We start from the raw sequence: 23,907 nt of genomic DNA, 5'->3' as shown, positions 1-23,907 counted from the left end.
AAACATGACGAGTTGAGTTTATACCAAAAAGTTCTACTTTGGTTTCATCTGACCACATGACATTCTCCCAATCCTCTGCTGTATCATCCATGTGCTCTCTGGCAAACTTCAGACGGGCCTGGACATGCACTGGCTTCAGCAGCGGAACACGTCTGGCACTGCGGGATTTGATTCCCTGCCGTTGTAGTGTGTTACTGATGGTGACCTTTGTTACTTTGGTCCCAGCTCTCTGCAGGTCATTCACCAGGTCCCCCCGTGTGGTTCTGGGATCTTTGCTCACCGTTCTCATGATCATTTTGACCCCACGGGATGAGATCTTGCGTGGAGCCCCAGATCGAGGGAGATTATCAGTGGTCTTGTATGTCTTCCATTTTCTGATGATTGCTCCCACAGCTGATTTTTTCACACCAAGCTGCTTGCCTATTGTAGATTCACTCTTCCCAAAAAGTCGTCATAAACAAGTCTCCAATAACACCAGAAAAAGTCGCCAGATTTGTCGCTAGTCGCTTTTTAGAAAAAAAGTCGCTAAGGGGTCTGAAAACTGGCTAAATATAGCGACAAAGTCGCTAAGTTGGGAACACTACATGGAGCTGGTCGGTCGGGGAGATCGTTGGTCGTGGAAGGGGCGGGCCGTGGGCCGTCGTCGGGCGTGGAAAGGGGCGGGCCGTCGTCGGCCGGGGAAAGAGGCGGGCCGTCGTCGGTCGGGAACATTTCTGTCGGTCGGGAGCTTTTTTCGCCGTATATAAAGCCCGGTCAGCTCGCGCTCTGTAACTCTCCTCTCGTCTTCGCTCGGAGCAGCTCCCCGCTCTTGGCCGATCCGTCTGCCGTTGCTTTTTTCAGTTTGCTGAAATGAAGTCTGTGAGGATTTTGTGCATCTGTCTCCTGACTGTATCTGCAGTTATAGGAAATGAAAAGTGTAAGAAAACTAATGACAGTAAATATTTAAAGCTCTGAGCGAAAATATTCTAAATTTCTGCAGAAATGAGGAATTGGATCCTTTTATCGCTCACTTTAAGTACATCTGGGTGGTCTTACAGTACTTGGAGTAAAAGTACTTAAAGAAAACTTCTGTCTGCAGTTTTTGGAGCTCATTTGAAATATTCTGTTGCTTTCTGGTACAGTCAGCAGCGTTTAGTTTAGACTGATAAACACGGATCAGTAGAATACAATAGAATAAGGATGGAGTTCAGTGATAGTTGTTGGACAGAAGCTGCTCCAGCAGCAGGTGAACCTTCTTCAGTATCCTGAGGAAATAAAGTCTCTGCTGGGTCTTTTCTTTTTACAATAGCAGCAGCTTCTCTGATCATTGAAGCTCCTCTTTGATGGAAACCCCCCAAAATTTAAAGCAAAGCACTCTCTACCTCCTCTACCTGAACACCCCTCTGTGTCGCCTCAAATCTAATTTTTTTTATTGATTATAATTAACACTAAAATAGTGCTGTGACTGACAAAGTGGGGTTTCTGTTTCTAACAGTGTGTTAAAGCAGTGCAGAGAAGCTGTAATGACTGTAACGTCTCCAGGAATGTGTTTTGACAGACATCAGTATTATTGATAAGATTATGAGGATTAATGATGGTACACATAAATGTTAATGTGAGGAAAAATGTTATTTCACAGTAAGTTGTTTTATACATTTACATGAAACATAGTATGATAGATGGGCAGAACTTTGTAATTTGAATTGAACTTATTTAATTCACTTTCTAATGGCACAAAGTTCTGCCCACAGCACAGCTTCTATTTAGAAGTATTAAAGCAATGAGGACATGCCTTAAACCTGTATTCTATCAGAAGCAACCAGATGGCAAAAGTTTATCCCAAAAGGTTGATTCTGATCACCTGTTCACGCGCTTTCAGTTTCAGTTCAGTTCTCCCACTGAAAACGCTGCTTACAGATGAACAGAATCCACCTTTTGCCATCTGCTTACCTGGATGACTGAGCAGGCGTCAAGACGATAGAGCTGATCCTATCACAGTAGATTGTATGTTGGACTTATCAGTGACCTGAGCTACAGACAAGTGAAGTAAAATATCTGAACACACTGAGTCTGAGCTACAGTCAAACTATGAACTGCATATTTCAACATACTGAATCAAACATGCTTCATTCTTCAGGTCCAGGAGTCACAGTGGTTGTCTCAGAAGAAAGTGATGTCATCTTACCCTGCTCCCTCAGCACCAATCAGGACCTTGAACAGAAGCTCTTTGATTGGAGGAAAAAAGCACCAAATAAACAGGAGGTGTTCATGTATGATGGAGGCCTTCATTACAATAATGGACGTCGAGGTCAAGACGAGCACTTCAGAGGACGGGTCTCACATTTCCCACAAGAGCTGCAGTTTGGTAACGCCTCCATCATCATCAGAAACACCACGGTGGCTGACAGTGGAGACTACACCTGTGATTTTCCACATCTGCAGCCAGAACAAAGGTTCTGCATTAAACTTGTTGTTGGTGAGTAGAAAGCATCGTGAAAATAAACCCTTTAATAACTCTGCTGGAAGCTGTCACCTCATCAGTTTGTTACCTGAACCAAGAGATGCTCACAAAGGTGATGCAGAAACATCAGCTCCATCATGAGTTCATGATGCTGTGTGAAAAAACACATGTTTAATTTTTGCCTTTCAGAACTCACCTTGAAAGATCGATCAGGAGAAATCCCAGGTGAGTGATGATGTCACTGATGTGTGCATCTGTAACCTGTTATAAAGTTACGTTGAAACCAAGCACACCATTGTTTTTCTTGTGACATTACCAATAAGTGTGATGTGTCACATGGCCCTCTTCCTATTGAAAAAACAAAAGTTGTATCCAAGATGGCCGACTTCCAAATGGCCACCGTGGTCACCGCCCATCTTGAGGAGTTTGGCCCCTCACATATACTAATGTGCCACAAACAGGACTTTAATATCACCAACCATTCCCATTTTATTACGGAGTATCCATATAAATGGCCCACCCTGTACATCAGAGGAGTCGGTGCTGAGCCTGACTCTGATGTCACTGAGCTCTACATGTGCAGTTTGTAGAGGCTGCTGTGTGGACTGGGATCAAACCTGTGCTGGTGTCCAAATGTGTGAGTAATGGTACGTTCCCTCTGGGGCACAGAGTCGTAGCACACAGAGCGCAGATGTAGAAATCAGTGATGTTCTCAGTCAAGCCTTCAGATTTCTCTGATCAGTCTGTAAGGTCACACTCTGGGTCACAGTCTAACAAATCAACCTGTCTGAAAGCTCAATAATGATGACATCATTTTTACTTCTGTGAAGCTGGACTCAGGACGTTTCCTGTTTGTGCTGATAAATGAAAGTCCTCCCAAACTCTGCTGTAACATGTAGTAAAGGTTGTTATTTCTCTGCTCTCACACACGATGTGTCGACATCTCCATCAGGAAAGAGAAGGACATGAGAGCACGACAGCACATTTGTGCTGTAACTGCAGCTTCATGCTGTGTTCACAGGTGCAGCTCCGAAGCCGTTTGTTGGGATCCTGAACATCAGCGAGGACGAGGCGCTGCTGAAGTGTGAGGTCAGAGGTGCTTCTCCAAAGCCTAAAGTAGAGTGGAGGGACAGCGATGGGAACATCCTTCCTGCTGAGGAGCCACAGGTGTCACGCACAGGAGAGCGCTATGACATCACCCTCCTCACCACGGTGACCAGGACAAACAGCAGCCTCTTCCACTGCGTAGCCACGCAGGAGGAGATGGGCCATGTGACCCGTGATCAGATCGACGTGCGTTACTGTGGTAAGATCTTATTGTGTCGTTGTTTAGAGTGTGTTTAATGTTTGTGTGTATCCAGTGTGCTGTGTGTGGCGTCCTGCTACAGTCCTGCATGAACTTTCATGTGTTTCAGAGAAAACGTCTGAGGTGAAGTCCCACTGTGGAGTCGGTGTGCTCATAGGTTTGTGGTTTTCTGGAGTCGCTGCAACTCTGGCTCTATCTGTAGCTGCAAAGTGCATCAGAAAACACAAGAAAGGTGAGTCAGAATAATGGATTTATTATTTATGATTTATTTCATATACCTGTAAGGTTAGACAGCCATATAACAGATGATTTGATCAGTGTCGAGTTCACATTCCTGACATTTTATGTTTGAATCCTTTGCTTTAAACAGGAAAATAAAAACTCATAATTATTAATAATTAATAATCCTGGTGTACACACTAAGTCAGAGTGTGCACAGCAGGATTATTCTGATAGTTTCAGGCACATTCATGTCAACATGGAGCTGTTCATCTTCACATAATGCCACCAAACCTAAAATCATAATTTTATTCTGACTACATGTTTTTGTACCACAGTTACCACAAACTGCTGCTTCTCTCCATCTGTGAGTAAAGCAGAGACATGATGTTATAATCTCATCCTTCATGTTCTCACTTTTTCTGCTTTTGCAGCTTCTCAGAGAAACCAGAGAGACGATCCTTCTAAGGAAGCTTGTAACGGTGACGCTTCACTCACAAACTGTTTAACATCACAGCTGTAGTGTGTTTGTGTGGCGGGGGGGGGGTCACCATTACTTTTTTTGTTTTTTCATCCCTTTTATTATTATTTTTTTAAATCCGTCTCGTTGTGTCTCCATGTTTCACACTGCAGTCTGTGATGAGTCAAGGAGATCATATTGATTATGTCAACTGTAAGTGTTTCATTCCAAAACCTGCTGCAGGTGCTGGTGATCCTGCACAAACTGGTTCTACTTTTTAGATGTCAGATGGTAAAAAGCTGCTTTGACTTCTTCAAATATCACTCAGCTTCACGTTGTTGTCAGAACAAACCAAAGTTTCCTGCAAACCTTTGACTGTATTTAAACTTGATGAGATTGACTTTTTCTTTTGTCTTCCTGTCGAGTCGACTTATTGGAGGAACGTCTGTCTGCATTGGAGGTGTTCACATCTGTTTTTAACATTTCTCAGGTTGAAATCTGTTTTTATTCAGAGTCATCAGCAGCTGTGCCTTTCACAGTGATGACGTTTGTGCTGTTAAAACTGGTATTGATGTATTTAAGAATCAAGCTGCTTTCAAAATGATGGATATTTTTGTATTTTATGATTTTATTAAGCATTTTGACACAGATTTTATAAAATTTGCATCACACTTTTTAAAGTATTCTAAATAAACACTTTTAACTTTAAACTCTGGCATCTTTTTCTGGCTCAGCACCGGGAAGCTTTATTATCACTGTCCATAAATATAGAAATCATTTTACATTCGTAAATTAATTTCTAATAAAAAAATAAAGATTTTAAATGTCTTTTTTTTTTTTTAAATCTTGTTTAATAAAGAAGTGGAAAGTAGTCGTCTCATATGGAAAAACCATGTGAAACAACTACAGCATACAGTTAGGTCCAAGAGTTCTGGGACTACTTTTTTGGTAACCTTGCCTCTATTGTTGGACCTGTCAGCAGCTTTTGACAAGGTCGACCACGACGTCCTGTTATCACGGCTAGAATTTCATGCTGGCCTAAAAAGATCTGCCCTCCAGTGGTTTCAGTCCTATTTGTCAGGAAGGTCTTTTCACATCAATATGGGCCCCCATAACTCCAAAATAGCCCCTCTTAAACACGGTGTACCTCAAGGCTCTATTTTGGGTCCTGCCCCGTTTAATACACTTTTTCAATTTCTGTGAAAATTCCTGTCCCCCTTGAAGGGAAAGTCTATCTCTGGAAATTCTGCTTTAAAGACTGAATGCTAAATGTGAGTGATCAGTTTTCTGTATTATACTCATACTGTATTCTTATTAATAAACTGATGGCAGCCTTGCAGTGTTGCAGCCTCGAATAGACGAGCTTGTCGTCATCATGTGCGAACACAAAATCTTTACAGCCAAAGTATGTCACAGTTTGTTTTAGCTGGATGTGATGCATGTTCTAGCAAACAAATTGAAGCGTCTGGATTCTAAATATACACAGTATGTGAAGGTGCCTTTTTTTATTATTATTTACAGATAACAACAAGAGGCGACACAGAATTCCTAAAGTCATCTTAGGCTACGTCCACACGTACACGGGTATTTTTGAAAACAGATTTTCCATTTTTGTTTTAAAAAAAAATCCCGTCCACACGTAAACGCAAAATTGAAGGAAAAATGTAAATGCAAGAGACCGAGTACGCAGCATGTGTCGTACCTGACTGTTGATCCAGGGTCTGGTTGGGGAAAGACTGCAGCAGTGCAGGAGTTGGGTTATTGGTCTTTAATAAATTCCCACAGAAGAGTTGTTTGCATCAAAGTGCTTGCCAGGCGGTGCAGCCATAACTGAACTTGTCGTTTACGTGTCACAGATAACTATGATCACAATACAGTAACTCCATCTTCTCCACACAACAATATCTCACAATGTCCACAAGGGGTCCCTGTAGACCATAGATAAGCTTTTTAACACGTGTCTTACAAGTTGCTCATATTAAGGCACAAATACGGTAAAACTAGCAGCAGTTAAACTAAACAGTCGAACAGTCCTTTAACTAATACAGCTGGATGTTATTATTGTGGGGATTATGGCCGCTGCTATTAACTTAGTGCTAAATATCTTATATTAAATATCTTAGCAACATAGTATCAAAGTACTGAGACATATAATCTTAACATGCACGAACAATTATAACCAGAATCATTACAATTAACCTGACAAAGAAATAACAACTCAATCACACCATGAACTGAAATATGTGAAGTCCAGAAACGACTGACTGGATGTATGATTATAAAAACAGCTGTAGTACACATATACTTCCTGCTCTTCTGTTCTGGATAGTCTTGAGGGACCTGAGAAGACACTAATTATGTGTTTTGGACCTCTGACATTTAACAAGAGGATTTTTGTCTGATTCTTAATTATATCTGGATTAATTTGAGTTGCTCCAGTTTCTGAAACGTGTTGATGTTTATTTAATTCATTTACTGCACATAATTAACGTACTTGCTGCATACAATTCTACTACTGCACATAATGTCCCCCATGTATATATTCTTAATGCACATAATGTTCTTCTCTCCCTCTTTTGCACAGTCGAGGAGCAGGTCAGGATACATTTCACTGCGTGTTGTACTTGTATAACTATGCATGCAACAAATAAAGAGTTTTGAGTCTTGAATCTTGAGGGAATCTTTGAGTCGTGGCCTGCCAATATGGTGCTGCGCTCCCACAATGCATTGCGGCGTTACGTCAACTCCAAAGCCCTATAACGACTCTAAATCCCAGTAACGATTGACGGGTTCCTGATTTTGGCATAATAACTAGTTACCGTGCTCGTTACCACAATAATAATGTAGTTACTGTAACACTTTACTTAACAACACGTTAGTCCCTGCACTGTAAACGAATCAGTGAAAACAAAACGAGGGAAATCATCTGAGTCTGGAGTTTGGGCTGAGTGTATGAGACTGCGTCTGAGCTGCAGACACACAAAGAGAACAATTTATTTAAACCTCAGATTTTATTTATTTATTTATTTTTACATTTTTGATCATCATTATTTTTTCTTTGATCAGTCAGTGAAAAACACAGAAATGCCTTCGTCTGAACTGTTTGTAGTTACATTTTTTGACTTTTGGGAGTTAAAAAAGAAGAAGTGTTATACCTCAGAGATAAACGTACCCATGTACACACACACGGTTACAATTTAGGCTTGAAAGATTCACGGGTCAGTCATACGTGGCTTAAGTAAACGGTCAGGTGTAAGGACAGAAAATGTCTTCTTTTAAAGACTTTAGAAAGAAGAATACAAGTGATAGACATACACATATAAGTCAAGACTTGCTCAGTAAAAGTACAACTTCCTCATCACTGTCCTGCTACTCTACTTCAGGTTTCTGAACAGCAGCAAATAATCTTTAAATTAGAAGGAAAGATTTTATACAAAATTTCAAATCTGCACATAGAGAAATAAGAGAATGAATAAAAGATGATGGCCATATTTGTCTTAATTAAATGAAACAGCACGAGAGTCTGCTGTGTAATGATGGTTAACATTATCTGACTGCAGATATAAGACGTAGCATTCATAAGGTAATGACAGTGTGAGAGCACAAACATTAAAGTGCAGAGCAAAGCTGGACGTTACTGCAGCTTAGTGTTCATTTCCCAGTAACAACAGCCATGATCATGTTTCATGTGTCATGAGCATCATGGAAGTCACTGCTTCATGTGACAATAAAAAAACATTCATTTCATCATGAGCCATCATTTTAAAATAAATATAAAACAGCAGCATTTACTTCACGCTGACTCAATATGAGACAAGAGTAAAAGTAAAGATTTCATTTCACTGACGCATGAATCTGTTGTCCTGAACTTAGAATCAGTAAGTTTCTTCTGAGTGTCTGATGTGGCAGCTCGGTGTCACCGTTACAAGGATCCTTAGAAGGATCATCACTCTGGTTTCTCCAAGAATCTGCAAACAAGAGATCAAAGTAAATATTACACAAAAGCAACTTTTACATCAACACATACATGTGATGAATGGAGCTCCCAAAAAGATGAGTTATCAGCATCTCATTTAAAGCCACTGGACTGTGAGTGAAACTCTTTAACTCTAAAGATTTTAATGTTAACAATGAACTCAGTGAGCAGAAGCAGCTGTGAAGCTTATTATTCTGCATCTATAATATGTTCATGACTCCAAGTTTCAATAAAGAAACACATCACCTGTTAGCAGGAGAAACAACTATCCCTCCTCCTCTGCTCATCCTCCTCAGAGACGCAGGGGGTGGAGTCTATCCCAGCATCCATAGGCCGAGAGGCGGGGTTAACCCAGAACAGATCAGCAGTCTGTCACAGGGCCAACACAGACACAGACAACCACTCACACTCACACCAGTTAACCTCCTGTCCCCATCATCCCTGTTTTAAACACATCACGGCACGATGCAAACTTCCCGAATCTGATACTTTTCATTTTGGTCATTAAAACAACAACAAATAAACCAAAAATGTGATTTTGCAAAAAGAGCTCGAGCTTAACATAAATATTTTTCTTTCTTTGGTCATTTAATCATTCACATAACTTTTCTTTGTTTCTGTAGCAACTCCTATTTTTCCTGGGTTCACGGATAAAAATGTACAAAACATCAACGTGTGAAACTGCAGACAATCAACCCTGAACCTGAACACATCAAGTTCCTGCTTTACCTTCCAGAACAATCAAACACACAACAGAACAAACTGATGTGAATATGCTCAGTGAAACTTCCTCATGACAAATAAATTATATTTAAGGCAACATCACTCACACACACACACACACACACACACACACACACACACACACACACACACACACACACAGAATAAAAGACCCAATAAAAAAGGAGCTGTGAATAAGATAATAAAACAAAAATTAATATCCGCGGTACAGTCGTGTCTGCAGATTACAGACATGTTGATATAATCCATCTTTCAAACGCACCTTCATGGACGATTAGACGGTAAAGTAGAGGAAACACACGTACACAGCTATCAGCACGACCGCAGAGAGAATTCCACAAACAAATGAAACTATGAGCACGATGTCTCCACCGCACGACTCAAACAGCTGGTCTGAAACACACGACACCAGCCTGCTGTCAACACGAGTCTCCATGACATCCACAATTTAGTCTGTGATCAACGAAAAGCACATTCATGAAAACAGCATCATTCACAGACTGAAACATGATGAGCGGGAATCAAACCTGGAACAAAGATCTCGTCAGCAGCTCGGTGGCTGAGCTCCTCCTGTGTGGCTACACAGAGGAAGAGGCTGCTGTTTGTCCTGGTCACCGTGGTGAGGAGGATGATGTCATAGCGCTCTCCTGTGCGTGACACCTGTGGCTCCTCAGCAGGAAGGATGTTCCCATCGCTGTCCCTCCACTCTACTTTAGGCTTTGGAGAAGCACCTCTGACCTCACACTTCAGCTGCACCCCGACCTCGCTGATGTTCAGGATCCCAACAAACGGCTTCGGAGCTGCACCTGTGAACACAGCAGCAGGAAACACGAGTCACAACAAGCAAATCAGCTTAAAACTGTCTTCAGTGAAACAGGGAAAAGTTCTGCGTTGTTGTTGTTCCTGCTTCATGACACGTCTGAAGTGGGTTACAGGACACAGGACTGTTGAATCTGAGGAATGTAGAATAAGATTTGTTTCTGCTGATTTGTTTTCCTACCAGCCAGCCTGTCTGAACACACCCTGTTCTTATCCCGAGAACAAGCAGAGGCATCAGGAGATAAATATCTGCGGTCACTTTCCCCACAAAGGGTTGTTTGAACCAACACTAACAGCACTAAGAGTGTGGAGCATGATCGATACACTTTTGTCATTAACAGCAGAAAACACCAAATATTACTGATATCAAATCAGTATAAAGTTTTTATATCAGTATTGTGGTAAAAAAGGAATATTTCACCTCTTGTCTGTTATAAAAGTTCACGTGTGCTTCGCTTGTTACACTTGGTCTTTGGTTTGTTTTCAGAAATGAAAGACTCACCAACAACCAGGGTGACGTTAAATGTTTCTCTGTCCGGCTGATGAAATGGAAAATCACAGGTGTAGCCTCCACTGTCGGCCACCTTGGTGTTTCTGATGATGATGGAGGCGTTACCAAACTTCAGCTGGTCTGAAAAGTGTGACACGCGTCCTCTGAAGTGCTCGTCTTGACCTCGCAGGCCGTTGTTGTAATGAAGTCCAGCGTCGTACACAAACACCTCCCTGTCGTCGCTTTTCCTCCAATCAAAGCGCGTTCGTTCGAGGCTCTCCTGGGAGCTGAGCGAGCACGGCAAGATGATGTAACTTCCTTCAGATGCCACCACCACGACGGTTCCTAAAGAATGAATCACAGTTTAAACCTCATGAGAACAAAACATGAATAATTCAGAGCTAAATCTAAAATAAATAGCTCGTAAACACGTCATCTCAACTGCAACAACAGTTTATAACCGAGTTAGAAAACAGTTTTATTCAGCATTTGAGTCACATGACCAAATCATTTAAGGAAGTTAGCATGAGATGAAAAATAAACTGGATGCACTCCTGTTTATTTCAAACATGCCAAACACCAGGACAGGAAAACCATCAAGCACACAGACTCCTCCTGTGCTCACTTCATGTTCGTCCAACCCCAGGTGAAGTGAACAGGCGAGTGCGATCACCTTTACCTGTGGAGCACACACCCCACAACCAAACATAGAAACCAAACATTAGCAATCCACAAAGCATGCATGCCTCCTACAGCAGCTTTATCAGGGAAACCTTGCTCTTATTCAGTTGGACCGTCTTTACCTTCAGAGCTGTTAATGGCGCAGAGTCAACAAGCTAACTTCTCAGAGGTTCTGGTCCATGTGTTAGCATCACACAGCTGCTGCAGCTTTGTCAGCTTTTCTTACATGATGTGAATCTCCTATTATACCACAGCCCAAAGGTGCTCTGCTGGACTGAGATCTGGTGACTGTGGAGGTCATTTGAGTACACTGATCTTATCGTCATGTTCGAGAAACCAGTTGGAGATGGTTTAAGCTTCTTTAAGCCTTAAGTGCTGTCCTGTTCAAGCAGCCATCAGGAGATGGTGCACTGTAGTCATTCATCGATAAACACGGTCAGCAACAAAACTCAGGTAGGCAGCGTGGACTTCGCTGGTACAGAGACCCACACCACCAGCAGCTGGAACGATACCAGGAAGGATGGAGCCATGCCTTCTTTTATTTACGCCATATTCTGACCTGCCATCTAAACATGGCAGCAGAAATAAAGTCTCATCACACCAGGCAACGTTTTTCTATTCTGCTGTTTGCTCAGTTTAGCCTCAGTTTCCTGTTCTTTGCTGACAGCGGGCCCAGTGTGGTCCTCTGCTGCTGCAGCCCATCTACAAGGTCCAAAGTGTGTTCAGAGATGCTCTTCTGCCCACTTTAGTTGTAACGAGAGGTTATTAGAGTTGCCTTCCTCGCCATTCTTCTCTGACATCATGAAGGCACCCAGACAACTGCAGCTCACTGGATGTTTTAATGCAATTATTCAGGTAAGTAAATCCCAAAATTTGATCCTGTTCATCTGACCTTTTATTGAATTGAATAAAATTGAATTTTAAAAGTGGAATATAAAACAGACAAACTTAGACTAAGACTCATTCTTCCCTTCTCTCTGAAGTGAGCATTTATTATATGTGACTATAAATATAATTTTTTAATTAATATTTACACCGTAACAAAAAGGCAGGAAGGCTTGTGTCTTTGACTGCAGGTGAGTTTGAACAGTTGCTGTGAAGCTCTGAGTTTGTTCACTTAAAAGGAGGTCGGAGCAAACTCTCAGGGAGACGCTGTGATCACAGCTACTGATGATTTCTTACCGTTTTCATGTCCTGCTGTTACCGCAGACACCGTCAGAGGGAAGAGGCTCAGAGATAAAAGCTCCGATAAAAACATGTTGCTGAATAAAGTCTGTTCCTCCCTGCGATCCAAACAGCAGCAGCTTAAATCTCTAAAAGTGAGTGAGCACTTCCTGCAAATCCCCAAAAAATGAAATCCAAAAAAATCCCAGGAGCTCACAAGTCGTTGAGTCCGGTGTGACTCAGGCTGGAGCAGGAATGTGAGCAGGTCTTCCCTGGTGTGTGTGTGTGTGTGTGTGTGTGTGTGTGTGTGTGTGTGTGAGAAACTCTGCCTTAACAGACTGGAGAGAAAAATCTATGACGTGCAGACCATCGTCACCCGTGGAGTCAACCTTTCATTACTTCACATTTTTCATGCATGCATCACGTTAGAGCTGTTACATCCTGTCCGTCGGTCGAGCTGGTTGGATGACAGAGGAACATGCAAAAACCGCCTGTTTCCAGAGAAGTGCAGTTCACCGAAACAAAACAGCATCACATTTCCTAGTTCACTGTGGGCATGTCACGTTTAAACATGCGCAGGCCCGTTGCAAGAATTAATGCAGGGCGCCGCCCAATAAACACAGAAGGCATGAGTCCAGAGAAGATTTATACCTGTACAGGTTCTGATCAGAGTCCACCTCCAGTCCTCATCCTTCCAAAACCACAAACAAAAACCACAAATATCTTAAATATCTGACCAACATGTGGACAGCTGAATGAAAGCTGCTGAAACGTGATTCTGTTACTGTTACATTCAGACAGCAGCCCGACGCTGTCATTATCAAAGTCATTATTTAAACTCAGCTGAATAAAATCAAGGATGATTTTGAGGTAATGAAGAACTCAAGCTCCACGTGTCTCCCACACTAAGGCAAAAAAAATGTAAGAAGGTGGAAAGAATAAAAATACACATTTCATTTATAGTACTTTATTCTTTTGTGTGTGTGTGTGTGTGTGGGGGGGGGGGGATGCAGAAAAGAATTTAAGAGTGAGCAGCGCTCGGCTCACATGACAGTAATAGGTTGGGGCGTCTGACAATCAATGTTATTTTAAAGCATCATTCGCCACCTCTCCATTTTTTTTCTCTTAGCTCTTTATACAGTACACTGGTGTAACACCTGGTAGTGTGGTAACTTGTGCTGCATGAACAACTCCACCCCGATCAAGCTCGCCCAAATCACTGGAACACAAACACCATAAAGCCCAGAAGCCCCAGATTGGTCGTGACCAATAGCAAAGACCACAAAGCCAAGAAGACCAGATGTCTCTGTTTTTTCTGAGAAACAATGAAAGTCTGCACCAGTGTCTAAAGTCACCACAGAGATCAAGTATAAGCCAACAAGCACATCCCCACCCCACAGACGTAGTAAGGGCAACCAGAGAGAAGGGCCTCGAACACCGCAGACACCAAGGGACAGTGAACAGACCCGAAGGCCAGGTAGGGCACCAGCCAGCACAACCCAGGTGCCAAGGCCCACCCCCAAAGGCGCAGGATACCCGAGCCCCAGACTCCCGGACCCCCAACAATCCTGGAAGAAAGAGGCACCCACCCCAAACCAGAGAGCCAGGTGAAGGGATAGGACAGCCTGCAAGGAGGACCGCAGGACACAGGCCAGCACAACTCACAGAGAGAAGGAGACTTCAAGTCTTTCTAATGGACCAGTAAAGGCTGCATTTAATTCATTAGCTCATTGCTGTTTGCTGCATGCTGGAGTTTTGGACACTAGAGGGCGCCAGAAAAGCACTGCATTTAATATTCATAAATTCATTGAGTGATGTGCAGAAGTCTGAGTAAAATCAAACTCTAAATAAAGCGAACAAAGCAACATTTAGTCAGCCTGTGATGTAGAGTTGAGATGTTTTACAGCTGACTGCAGGATGAAAGATGGAATAATCTTCAGCATTTAAGAACAGACGCTAAAAAAGCTGACACAGCTCTTTGTTCTAACAGAAACATCAAGAATGAAAACTAACTGTAAAAACGAAAAGACAGAGTTTGGAAAAGGTTTTATTTTTAAGTTGAGACAATGTTTCATGTTTTTTCATGAGCATGAAGGCACTAGTTGTCCCACAAGAAAGTTCATTCATTCATTTCACCAACAAAAAGGAGAAAACTAATGTTTAAAAGTCCTGAGCATCAAGCCTCCACAGAGTGGAAGCGAAAGTATCAGCACAGACTAAATAACAGTAAAAAACAGGGACTTCGCTCATCCTTGGACCACATCAAGCTTGCATGTGGAGCTCTGAGCGTCTGTTTCTCTGTAAAAACATAAAACTGGAGCTGATGTGATCAGGACGACATCCGTGGCAACACAAAGATCTCTGGCACAACTTCACTTGTACTCAAGGTGCATGGAGGAGAGCGATAGCCTAAAGAAGGTGAAGCTCGAGCAGCATCGTGGGAACAAGAACGACTGAATTACTCAATCGACATGTTTCTGCTCGTTGCCTTCATCAGAAAAACACTGGGCAGAGGATGGGAGGTGGGAGGGGCAATGATGATGATGAGGAGGAAGCCTCTAAAACGTGTTTTGAAAAGAAGGTTGTACATTACACAGCAGAGGTACATTTTGCACACAGCCACAGTTAGTTACTGTATATGTGCACATTTGTAAACATGGCTCTGTGAATATGGATCTTTAGGAGTGGGGCTCCAGTCGTTGCATCAGATATTAAATTTAAAGGATCTTGAACAGTTTTTATAGTGACAGAATTTTAAAAAGGCAATTCAACATAGACCCAGACACGTCTATAAACAGCACAACGTTCATGTTTTCAAATTGTTTGTTTGTTTCTTTGATTTGAGATGGGACGACCTGTGAAACGATCTTCTGTGTGACTAATGACCGAGACCGTCTGTCTGCAGACATGAAACATACAATAATAATAATAATGAGAGCAGTAGTTCTGGGAGCACAAACACTAAAAACATTCACAGACGTCCTGTAACAGGACCGAACAGAATTAAAACCAGCTGCACTTTCGCGTGCTTCACAGTTCCTGATAACAACATGTCAAATGCAGTGTCTGTTTTCACATTTCATGATCATCATAGAAACACTGCTTCTCAATGCAATTAAAAAAGATGGCATAAATTAAAGCAAGAGTATTTCCTTCCCTGTAATAAGCTGGATCAACATAAAGACAAAGGAAACGTAGGATTTCAGTTCACTGAGGTATGAATCTGTTTTCCTCAGTAACTTTGTTCTGGAGTCTGCTGTAAATCAGCCTCACAGAAACATCGTGTCTCTGGTTTCACTGAGAAGCTGCAAAAAGGAAATAAAAGTACTTATTACATAAAGTCTGCTTTTAAAATCACACACATACACATGAAGAATGTTGGTCCTGTGAAAATGAGAATTTTTATTATGTTAAAACAACAAAACACAATAAATTCTGTTGGTCAGAATAAAAACATGTTATCATGAATACATTTGTACTTCAAACAGGAACTCTGCACACCATTCCCTCACCGTTCCCTCACTGTTCCCTAACCGTTCCCTCACCGTTCCCTAACCATTCCCTAACCATTCCCTAACTGTTCCCTCACTGTTCCCTCACCGTTCCCTCACTGTTTGCTAACCGTTCCCTCACTGTTCCCTCACTGTTCCCTAACCGTTCCCTCACCGTTCCCTCACTGTTCCCTAACCGTTCCCTCACCGTTCCCTCACTGTTCCCTCACCGTTCCCTCACTGTTCGCTAACCGTTCCCTCACTGTTCCCTAACCGTTCCCTCACCGTTCCCTCACTGTTCCCTCACCGTTCCCTCACTGTTTGCTAACCGTTCTCTCACTGTTCCCTCACTGTTCCCTAACCGTTCCCTCACCGTTCCCTCACTGTTCCCTAACCGTTCCCTCACCGTTCCCTCACTGTTCCCTAACCGTTCCCTCACCGTTCCCTCACTGTTCCCTCACCGTTCCCTCACTGTTCCCTAACCGTTCCCTCACTGTTCCCTCACTGTTCCCTAACCGTTCCCTCACCGTTCCCTCACCGTTCCCTCACTGTTCCCTAACCGTTCCCTCGCCGTTCCCTCACTGTTCCCTCACTGTTCCCTCACCGTTCCCTAACCATTCCCTAACCGTTCCCTCACTGTTCCCTCACCGTTCCCTCACTGTTCGCTAACCGTTCCCTAACCGTTCCCTCACCGTTCCCTCATCTGATACTTTTTGGACATTAAAAAACAAAATAAACAAACTCAATGTGACTTTTGTTTGACAGCTTGAGGTCAGCTTTTCTTTCTCTGGTCATTTATTCATTCATGTCTCTATTATTTGTTACTGCATCATTCTTGACGAGGTCCACAGGTGTGAATATGTTCAAACTTACCTTTAAAGGCGAGTTACGCTGTAGTGTAGATGAAACACACACAGAGAGACAAAACGACGAGCGCAGAAAGAATCCCAGAAACAAATGAAACTATAAGCACAGTGTCTCCACGGCAGGACTCAAACAGCTGGGCTGAAACACACGACACAATCCAGCTGTTACACTAAAGGTCAGGTTTAGTTTCAACCCACAGAAATAAGATCAGCGTCTGTGATCAATGAAAAAATACAAACACGTCTGTGAAAACGTTTTTTTTCCTTCCTGATGTTTTATTTTATAAGCCGAGTAAACAGAAAATAAGATTTTTTAAGTGATGTTTTTATTTATTAAAGGAACAAAAACGTCCCACCCTGACCTTTAACCTGTGTGAAAAAGGAGTTTCCCCCAAACCTAACAGGTGCTTGTATTTCCCTCTGCAGCGCTCAGGCGTCTGTCATAACTGATGAACAGTGCGTCACATCAGTGTGGAGGATTTTCTGGTCTGTTCTCCTAAACTGACACAAGTGCTGCCTGTTGTTCTGGGTTCTTTACTGACCTCCTGGATGAGCCACCGATGTGCTCTCAGTGTAACTTTGTAAGGTCGGCGACTCCTGCTTCACCACTTTTCCAACTCCTGTCTGTTTGTAGATAATGACTCTCTGTGTGAGCCATAAAGCCTTAAACACGAGTTTGTACCCAAACATCACCGATAGATGTCACTGACTTGTCTCAGCTTCTCTTTCATGATGCGCTGCTTTGTCAGATTTTGGTCTAATTCACTTTTTCAGAAAAGTTTTTTGTCTTTTTTTATTCATTTCTGGTTTTCAGCTCTGGCAGCATTAATGCTTAAAATAGGAAAATTAAACTCAGCTTTCCAAAAGATTTGCCTAATCACAGTGTGTGTCTGTGTTTGGATAAATAATCTAAAAACTGCCTTTTGTATTACTTTGTTATTTATATTTGTTTGATGATCTGAAACATCTAAATGTGACAAATATGCAAAAACAATGAAATCAGGAAGGAAGATAAATACTTTTTCACAGCATTGTTTAAAACATACAAACATCAGCATCACAGACTGAAACATGACGAGCGGGAATCAAACCTGGAACAAAGATCTCGTCAGCAGCTCGGTGGCTGAGCTCCTCCTGCGTGGCTGCACAGAGGAAGTGGTTTGTGTTTGTCCTGGTCACCGTGGTGAGGAGGGTGATGTCATAGCGGCCGTCTCTGTGTGACACCTGTGGCTCTTCAGCAGGAAGGATGTTCCCATCGCTGTCCCTCCACTCTACTCTCAGCTTTGGAGAAGCACCTCTGACCTCACACTTCAGCTGCACCCCGACCTCGCTGATGTTCAGGATCCCAACAAACGGCTTTGGAGCTGCACCTGTGAACACAGCAGGAGAAAGTGGACACTCCATACTGTTTCAGGTTGGAATAACTTCTTAGGATGATTGCAGAAATGAAAGACTCACCAACAACCAGGGTGACGTTAAATGTTTCTCTGTCCGGCTGATGAAATGGAAAATCACAGGTGTAGTCTCCACTGTCGGCCACCTTGGTGTTTCTGATGATGATGGAGGCGTTACCAAACTTCAGCTGGTCTGAAAAGTGTGACACGCGTCCTCTGAAGTGCTCATCTTGACCTGAACGTCTGTTATTATGATGGAGGCCGGCGTCGTACACAAACACCTCCCGCTCATCGTCTTTCTTCCAGTGAAAGCGCGTTCGTATGAGGCTCTCCTGGGAGCTGAGCGAGCACGGCAAGATGATGTAGTTTCCTTCAGATACAGCCACCACGACGGTTCCTCGCCCTGAAGAATGAAACATATTTAAATCATTATGTTTAAACACAGAACAAATGCAGATCATTCAGAGATAAGTTTTAAAACATCACATTCCTCCAGCACATCACACACACTCATATTGTTCCTGCACAGGCTTCACTGCTGAAGACATCTGCTAGTGTGTTGATCCACTCGTCTGAGTCTCACAGCTCATCACAAACGTTTGTTTTTTCAGTCAAAAACATCTTTTGCAAACCAAATGTGTCACCTTGATGATGAGTTTGTGCCTGTGTCTTAACTGTTTGGAAAATTTGGACTTTGCTGTCATGCAGCAGGCAAGTCAATCAAGAAAAACTGTAAATTCAATAAAAAATTGTCAACATGAATTCTTTCGATGCTTTGTTTATTGCTCGGATCTGTAGCTAGTGTTTAACCCGTATTTGTGACTAAAAAACAGACCTGCAAACATATTTTTGGGCAGCTTGTCAGAAAAAGGTCTGACAACATCAAACCCAAACAGCCTCCACTTATAAACAGAAACACTGATAAGCAGTAGCAGTGATGATGAGGCTGCGATAATTTAACGTGGAATTTACACACAGTGAAGACCGAGACGAAGAGCTCAGGCTGATTTAAAGATACAAATCTGTTCTGTGATCAACATTAAAACCTTTAAAGTCCTTCATCAAAGCTCCTGATCATCAAACTAGTTCATTCAATTCAATTTTATTTATATAAAATCACAACAACAGCCGCCTCAAGGTGCAGTGACGTGTGTGGAAACAATGAGAAAGGCTAACGTGATCTGAGAATTGAGTGAGAGCTGAACAATGTACTTAATAAAGTGTCCAGTGAGTCACTTTATTAGGTACATTATATACTTGAGATTAAAGTTTGAATTCTTTTCTTATACTTGTTTAAACCCACCGATCTTAACAGAAGAACATGAAATGAATGTAAATAATCCCGTCACATCTTTGGGAACGATCACAGAATCAAGTCCTTAAAGAAAACTTTCATCATAAAACAAATGTTAGAACAAACGTCTGACGTTATACACAAACTAAATCTCAAAAACAAAAAGAGAGCTCATAGATTATGTCCGGTGTCTTTAACTGTAGGGGAGTTTTTTCACTTGGTCAGTTCACATCTGGAGCAGCTGGATCCACAAACTGCTGTGAGAGCAGGCAGTTCACAGCACGCCATCACATTTTAATTACATGAATGGGAGACAATAGTCTGGATTCAAGGTATTGGAGACATGTACAGCTGGTATAAATTATAAAGGAGGTCAGAGCACAGAATCAGGGAGACTCTGTGAGAAATGATCAGAGTTATTGATGATTTCCTACCGTTTTCATGTCCTGCTGTTACTGCAAACATCATCAGAGGAAAGACGCACAAAGATAAAAGCTCCGCTAAAAACATGATGCTGAATAAAGTCAGTTCGTCCCCGTGATCCGAACGACAGCAGCTGGTTAGGAGGTGAAATCTCTGCAGTTAAAGCACCAAATAAAGTCGGAGCAGTTCCTGCAAACCGGAGACCAAAACCTGAGACCTGGGAAGGCTCGCACACCGAGATGGTCGGACACAGGCTGCAGCAGGAACCAACAAGTCTTCACTGTCAGTGTGTGTGTCAGTGTGTGTGTGCGCGCGCATGCGTGTGTGTTTGTGAGTGTGTGTGTGTGTGTGTGTGTGTGTGTGTGTGTTTGTGTGTGTGTGTGAGACACCTAACTCTGGAAGTAGAAACAGCAGACTCACTCAGCAAGTATTCACATGCACATTAAAACTTTCATCACTTTAAATTTTTCTGTGAAATCGCAGCTCTCAGGAACACGATTGTATCCTTTTTCTGATGAACAGGTTCAACTTTCAAAGACCTGCATTCACTGATAAAACGAAGCAGCTGCGCCACATTTCCCAGAAGTTCGTAGTGGGAGTGGCGGCTTTAAGCGTGCGCGGTCCTGCTTCAGGAGCTGTGGGCTCACGGCCATAAGCAGAGAAATCACAATGAGCGCAAACACAGACACACACAGAGAGGCAGGATCAGTTTATCTACACAACAGCCTACAGCCTGAACGACTGTCTGTCCAAACTACATCTGCTGATGTTTGGTGGTTGAAGCAGGAGAGACAGCAGTGATGGAGCTGCCAACCAGTCCTGGCTGCTGTAAAGAGTGTGCGTCATCATATTTATCTTGCAACATAACAGGGGACCAGATACCAACAAAGTAAACGTGAAGCAAACACTGTGTTTGTGAAGCTCAACTTCTTTTCTCTTGCTCCTCATGAAGCTCTTTAATGACTAATGGCTTTATTCCACCTTGATTTTTATTTTACCCACAGTTAGATTCATTAGCCTCCAGGGTGGGTCTCATACGCTCAGGAACCCCTCCATGGGGAGATCTCCTCTAGGGCTTAAAAACCTGGGACTTGGGATAAAATGAAACAGCTTGATGAACCCAAAGGAGTCCAGTGCCCTTCATTTCAAACTCGTGACCTGACCTGAGCATACACAGACAGTCAGAGCTGTTATAACCCAGATAAGCTCAGGATAAAGGATGGACGTCAGTGTTCGCTGATTAGGAAAACCCAGAAAAAAGGCCAGTGAACGCACCCTTTTGCACCCGGGGTCACTGTTACAGCCCACTCTAATCAGCGAGGGGTCCACAGTGAATGGATATGCTGTGAGCACGGTAAATGTTGAAGCATTACAGGTGCGGTTTGTGTAACTGCTGACCTGTTAGTTCTGGGCATGATCAGATCCAAACGTTGTGTTGCACTGTTACACGTGTTTCAGATGAGCAGAGTTCTTGGCACTGACTGGATGAACTTCCACGAACATCTTCTTCCTTTCCTGCTCGACCAGCACACCTTCCACATATGACGGCACTGATTCACGCGTCCGTGGCAGGACTGAAACACACCTGCTGTTAGTGCTACACGTGAGGACTTAATCTGACTGATTACACACCAACTGTAGATCTGAATAATTAAATCTGTAAATCTGTGAACAACTGCTCACCTGACTGAGCGATCACCGAGCTTATGTCATGGAGAAGCTCATCATCTGTCTGTCCACAGCTCACAAGCATCACTCCTCTTATGATCAGTGTGTTTAGTCAAACACTGATCACCTGAGGGGTCCAAACAGTGCTCGAGGTCACGGTCAGATTTAGTGACCTCTGTTCGCTCACACAGGCAGCATTTTAGGTCTTCAGTACACCAGCGCCTGATGTTACAGACCTGTTCGTATCCGGGGTTTGTCCTCGATGATCTCCCCGAGACTCACGATTGATTTCAGGTCCAGACTCTGGGTTAGCCATTTCATTATTATTACCATCATCTTCATTATTTCAGGGTCATCATTGTGACGTCAGGGTTGTAGTCGTTATGTGGTGTTAAAAATCTCTGGCTTTTTATAAAATGTGTGAAAATCTTTAGTCAAGCGACGATGAGACCCTTAAAGATTCCCGTCCTGTTCTCTTGCATCTTATGAGGATTTTCAGTGAGTTCATTAGTGTCAGTATTGACTTCCACTGCTGGAAAATCGAACCTTGCAGTTAGTGAGAGGATCATCTCTTCAACCATAACAGCCATCGAGGCAGCAAAAAGGTTCACGGGTTGTTGTCCCTGTAAATTCATCTGAAAATGAAAGAGTTAACAGTGAGTGTCAGATTGTCAAATCCAGTACGTGGTTAACATGTCAAGTTTCTGCGTGTCACATTAAAAGTGTGACAGCACTCAGTGCATTCAACCTTTTATAACTTTGATATTTCCTGTTATGAAAACCACAGCTGGCAGGCAGCTGGAAGCAGAAACATAAACAATGACTCTTTTTATGCTTTCGTCTGTTGAGCCGGTCGGACGAGAAGTCAAAGCGTACAAACGCTTTCATAGAACAGCATCACATTTACTAGGACTGCACAGTGGCAGTGGCAGTGGTGGCTGTAAGCATGTGCAGTTTATGGTAAATGGCCTGTATAGCGCTCTACTAGTCCCTAAGGACCCCAAAGTCACCCTCAAACTGAACACTCCTTCAGTTTCAGATAATATACTTATACTTATACTTAAGTTCAGACCCGTCCTTGCTCCAGTTTTACCTTCAGCTGGTTTACATAAATCTCCTCTCAACACTCAGCTGCTTCCAAGGAAGGATCTCATCCTGCTGCTGGACTCTAACATCAGCCTTTACCTGCTCTGCAGATGTTGAGACCTGAACGGTCACTTAAACCAGGACCAGGAACACTGAGTCAGACCAGCTGCAGCCTGAAGTGGAGTCAGCAGGATTAGACTGTCACAGCAGGGTCGTGTGGTCGTGTTTTAGTGTTCAGAAAGCTCATTTTCTTTTTGTTGCAGTGCACACCGCTCACCCCACAGAAAACATGTAACACTGAACGCTGTGTTTAATTAGGACCTCAGCAGGCGAGAAAAGATCCACAGGTGCTTTGCATCCTGAATCATCCACAGCTGTGGAGCTGTGTGGCCTGCTGCTGTTTCTCACTTTGCTGCTGTTTGTCTGACAAAAGTGTTCAAACGAGCAGCGACTCCAAAGAGGTCCAAAGAGTCGTCCCTGCAAGTTTTTGTAATGTGGACGGTTATAAGAGGCTGACGCAGCAGCTGAGCCGCCTCATTACTTAAGCAGCTTAAGTCTGAACCGTTTTAGAATTACAGACAGTTTTAAACACAGTTCTCATATTTCAGAGGCTGGCCTTTCACTTCTAGGTTTGATTATTAAAGATGAGAAACATGCACAACAGTGATCAAAGATTTAGCATAGTTAGCATGTTGAAAACACGCTCAGGATTCACACAGCTCCTGTGGGTAAATACTGTGTTTTTATTTATTGTATATCATCACGCTTCATTATAAACAGCCTCCATCTCTGCTGGATGTCATCACAAAATATCCCACAGACTCTTCTGGAAGGACACAGAGACTTTCCCACGCCAGCTAAGCGACATAATCAACACTGCGTCTGCCCCGGGGGCTCCAGCCTCACCCACAAAACATGCAGGGGGGGGGGGTGTTCGTCAGATGTCACCTCAACTGACTTCTTTCAATCTGTAGGACTGATAACTCCAGAATGACTGAACCCCTCACCCTGATACCTTTTGTAGGAAGCTTATTTCTCAGAATTCTTTCCTATATTTATCATCTAGATCCTCACTATTAGCAGACAATAATATGTAATATTTAATCTTCAGTGATGCATAATATTTTTTATAATCATGTTTGTGGTGGCTGTCCTGTGAGGAACCACGTCTCTCTGAGTAAACAGCTGTTAATGAGCTCAGAGGATCAGGCCGACACTCTCATTTACGACTATGTTAAACATTTGACTCATTTAAATATCACAGCTGACTTTAAAGGCCTGAGCAGTGATGCGGGTAACTGTCAGCATCTACAGAGAGATTACAACCGAATGTAACATGAAGGCAGTGTTTTAGTACTTTTATTGAACTTGGCTGTTCAATGAAAC

General features: G+C 42.8%; 3 protein-coding genes across 8 annotated transcripts; 1 reads left to right on the top strand and 2 right to left on the bottom strand.

Annotated features, from left to right (window-relative positions):
- Positions 1-547: 547 nt before the first annotated feature.
- Positions 548-5,180, top strand: LOC146710375 (CD276 antigen homolog). Of its 2 annotated transcripts, XM_085457762.1 has the most exons (6): positions 548-916; positions 2,117-2,455; positions 2,630-2,665; positions 3,462-3,746; positions 3,856-3,978; positions 4,400-5,180. In XM_085457762.1, exons 1-6 carry the CDS (start codon positions 850-852, stop codon positions 4,486-4,488), a joined length of 939 nt encoding a protein of 312 aa, XP_085313888.1. In that variant the 5' UTR covers positions 548-849; the 3' UTR covers positions 4,489-5,180. The 2 variants fall into 2 exon arrangements, with proteins under 2 accessions (XP_085313888.1, XP_085313889.1); XM_085457763.1 differs by lacking the exon at positions 2,630-2,665.
- A 2,261-nt stretch (positions 5,181-7,441) lies between these two features.
- On the bottom strand, positions 7,442-12,764 carry LOC146710374 (putative butyrophilin subfamily 2 member A3). Of its 5 annotated transcripts, none has more exons than XM_085457769.1 (6): positions 12,318-12,764; positions 10,467-10,799; positions 9,673-9,951; positions 9,408-9,538; positions 8,648-9,312; positions 8,334-8,393 (listed from the first exon to the last, which is right to left on the bottom strand). In XM_085457769.1, exons 1-4 carry the CDS (start codon positions 12,391-12,393, stop codon positions 9,420-9,422), a joined length of 807 nt encoding a protein of 268 aa, XP_085313895.1. In that variant the 5' UTR covers positions 12,394-12,764; the 3' UTR covers positions 8,334-8,393; positions 8,648-9,312; positions 9,408-9,419. The 5 variants fall into 5 exon arrangements, with proteins under 5 accessions (XP_085313893.1, XP_085313895.1, XP_085313897.1 ...); XM_085457771.1 differs by having other exon boundaries at positions 8,648-8,770; XM_085457768.1 differs by having other exon boundaries at positions 8,648-9,538.
- Positions 12,765-15,545: 2,781 nt separating this feature from the next.
- LOC146710373 (butyrophilin-like protein 1) lies at positions 15,546-20,008 on the bottom strand. Its single transcript, XM_085457773.1, has 5 exons — positions 19,779-20,008; positions 18,115-18,453; positions 17,748-18,026; positions 16,664-16,795; positions 15,546-15,604 (listed from the first exon to the last, which is right to left on the bottom strand). The coding sequence occupies exons 1-4, from the start codon at positions 19,852-19,854 to the stop codon at positions 16,677-16,679; spliced, it is 813 nt and encodes a 270-aa protein (XP_085313899.1). The 5' UTR covers positions 19,855-20,008; the 3' UTR covers positions 15,546-15,604; positions 16,664-16,676.
- Positions 20,009-23,907: the final 3,899 nt, after the last annotated feature.

The sequence above is a fragment of the Copadichromis virginalis genome, linkage group LG5 (genome assembly GCF_057382275.1).
Source record: "Copadichromis virginalis isolate Kocher_CV1m ecotype Utaka linkage group LG5, C_Virginalis_male_GT1.1, whole genome shotgun sequence".
NCBI lineage: Eukaryota > Metazoa > Chordata > Actinopteri > Cichliformes > Cichlidae > Copadichromis > Copadichromis virginalis.
The sequence above is the reverse complement of the archived record's forward strand: the minus strand, read 5'-3'. Positions and strand labels throughout refer to the sequence as shown.

Bases quoted from the DNA above. Each gene is read 5' to 3' on its own strand.
- LOC146710375 (XM_085457762.1), top strand. From the start codon at position 850: ATGAAGTCTGTGAGGATTTTGTGCATCTGTCTCCTGACTGTATCTGCA. The intron at 2,456-2,629 runs GTGAGTAGAAAG...TTTGCCTTTCAG, and splicing joins CTGCATTAAACTTGTTGTTG to AACTCACCTTGAAAGATCGA. The intron at 2,666-3,461 runs GTGAGTGATGAT...CTGTGTTCACAG, and splicing joins TCGATCAGGAGAAATCCCAG to GTGCAGCTCCGAAGCCGTTT.
- LOC146710374 (XM_085457767.1), bottom strand. From the start codon at position 12,393: ATGTTTTTATCGGAGCTTTTATCTCTGAGCCTCTTCCCTCTGACGGTG. The intron at 9,952-10,466 runs GTGAGTCTTTCA...CTGTGTTCACAG, and splicing joins TAACGTCACCCTGGTTGTTG to GTGCAGCTCCGAAGCCGTTT. The intron at 8,394-9,672 runs GTTTGATTCCCG...TCTTGTTTGCAG, and splicing joins TGACGAGATCTTTGTTCCAG to ATTCTTGGAGAAACCAGAGT.
- LOC146710373 (XM_085457773.1), bottom strand. From the start codon at position 19,854: ATGTTTTTAGCGGAGCTTTTATCTTTGTGCGTCTTTCCTCTGATGATG. The intron at 18,454-19,778 runs GTAGGAAATCAT...TTCATTCTTCAG, and splicing joins AACAGCAGGACATGAAAACG to GGCGAGGAACCGTCGTGGTG. The intron at 16,796-17,747 runs GTTTGATTCCCG...CGTGTGTTTCAG, and splicing joins TGACGAGATCTTTGTTCCAG to CCCAGCTGTTTGAGTCCTGC.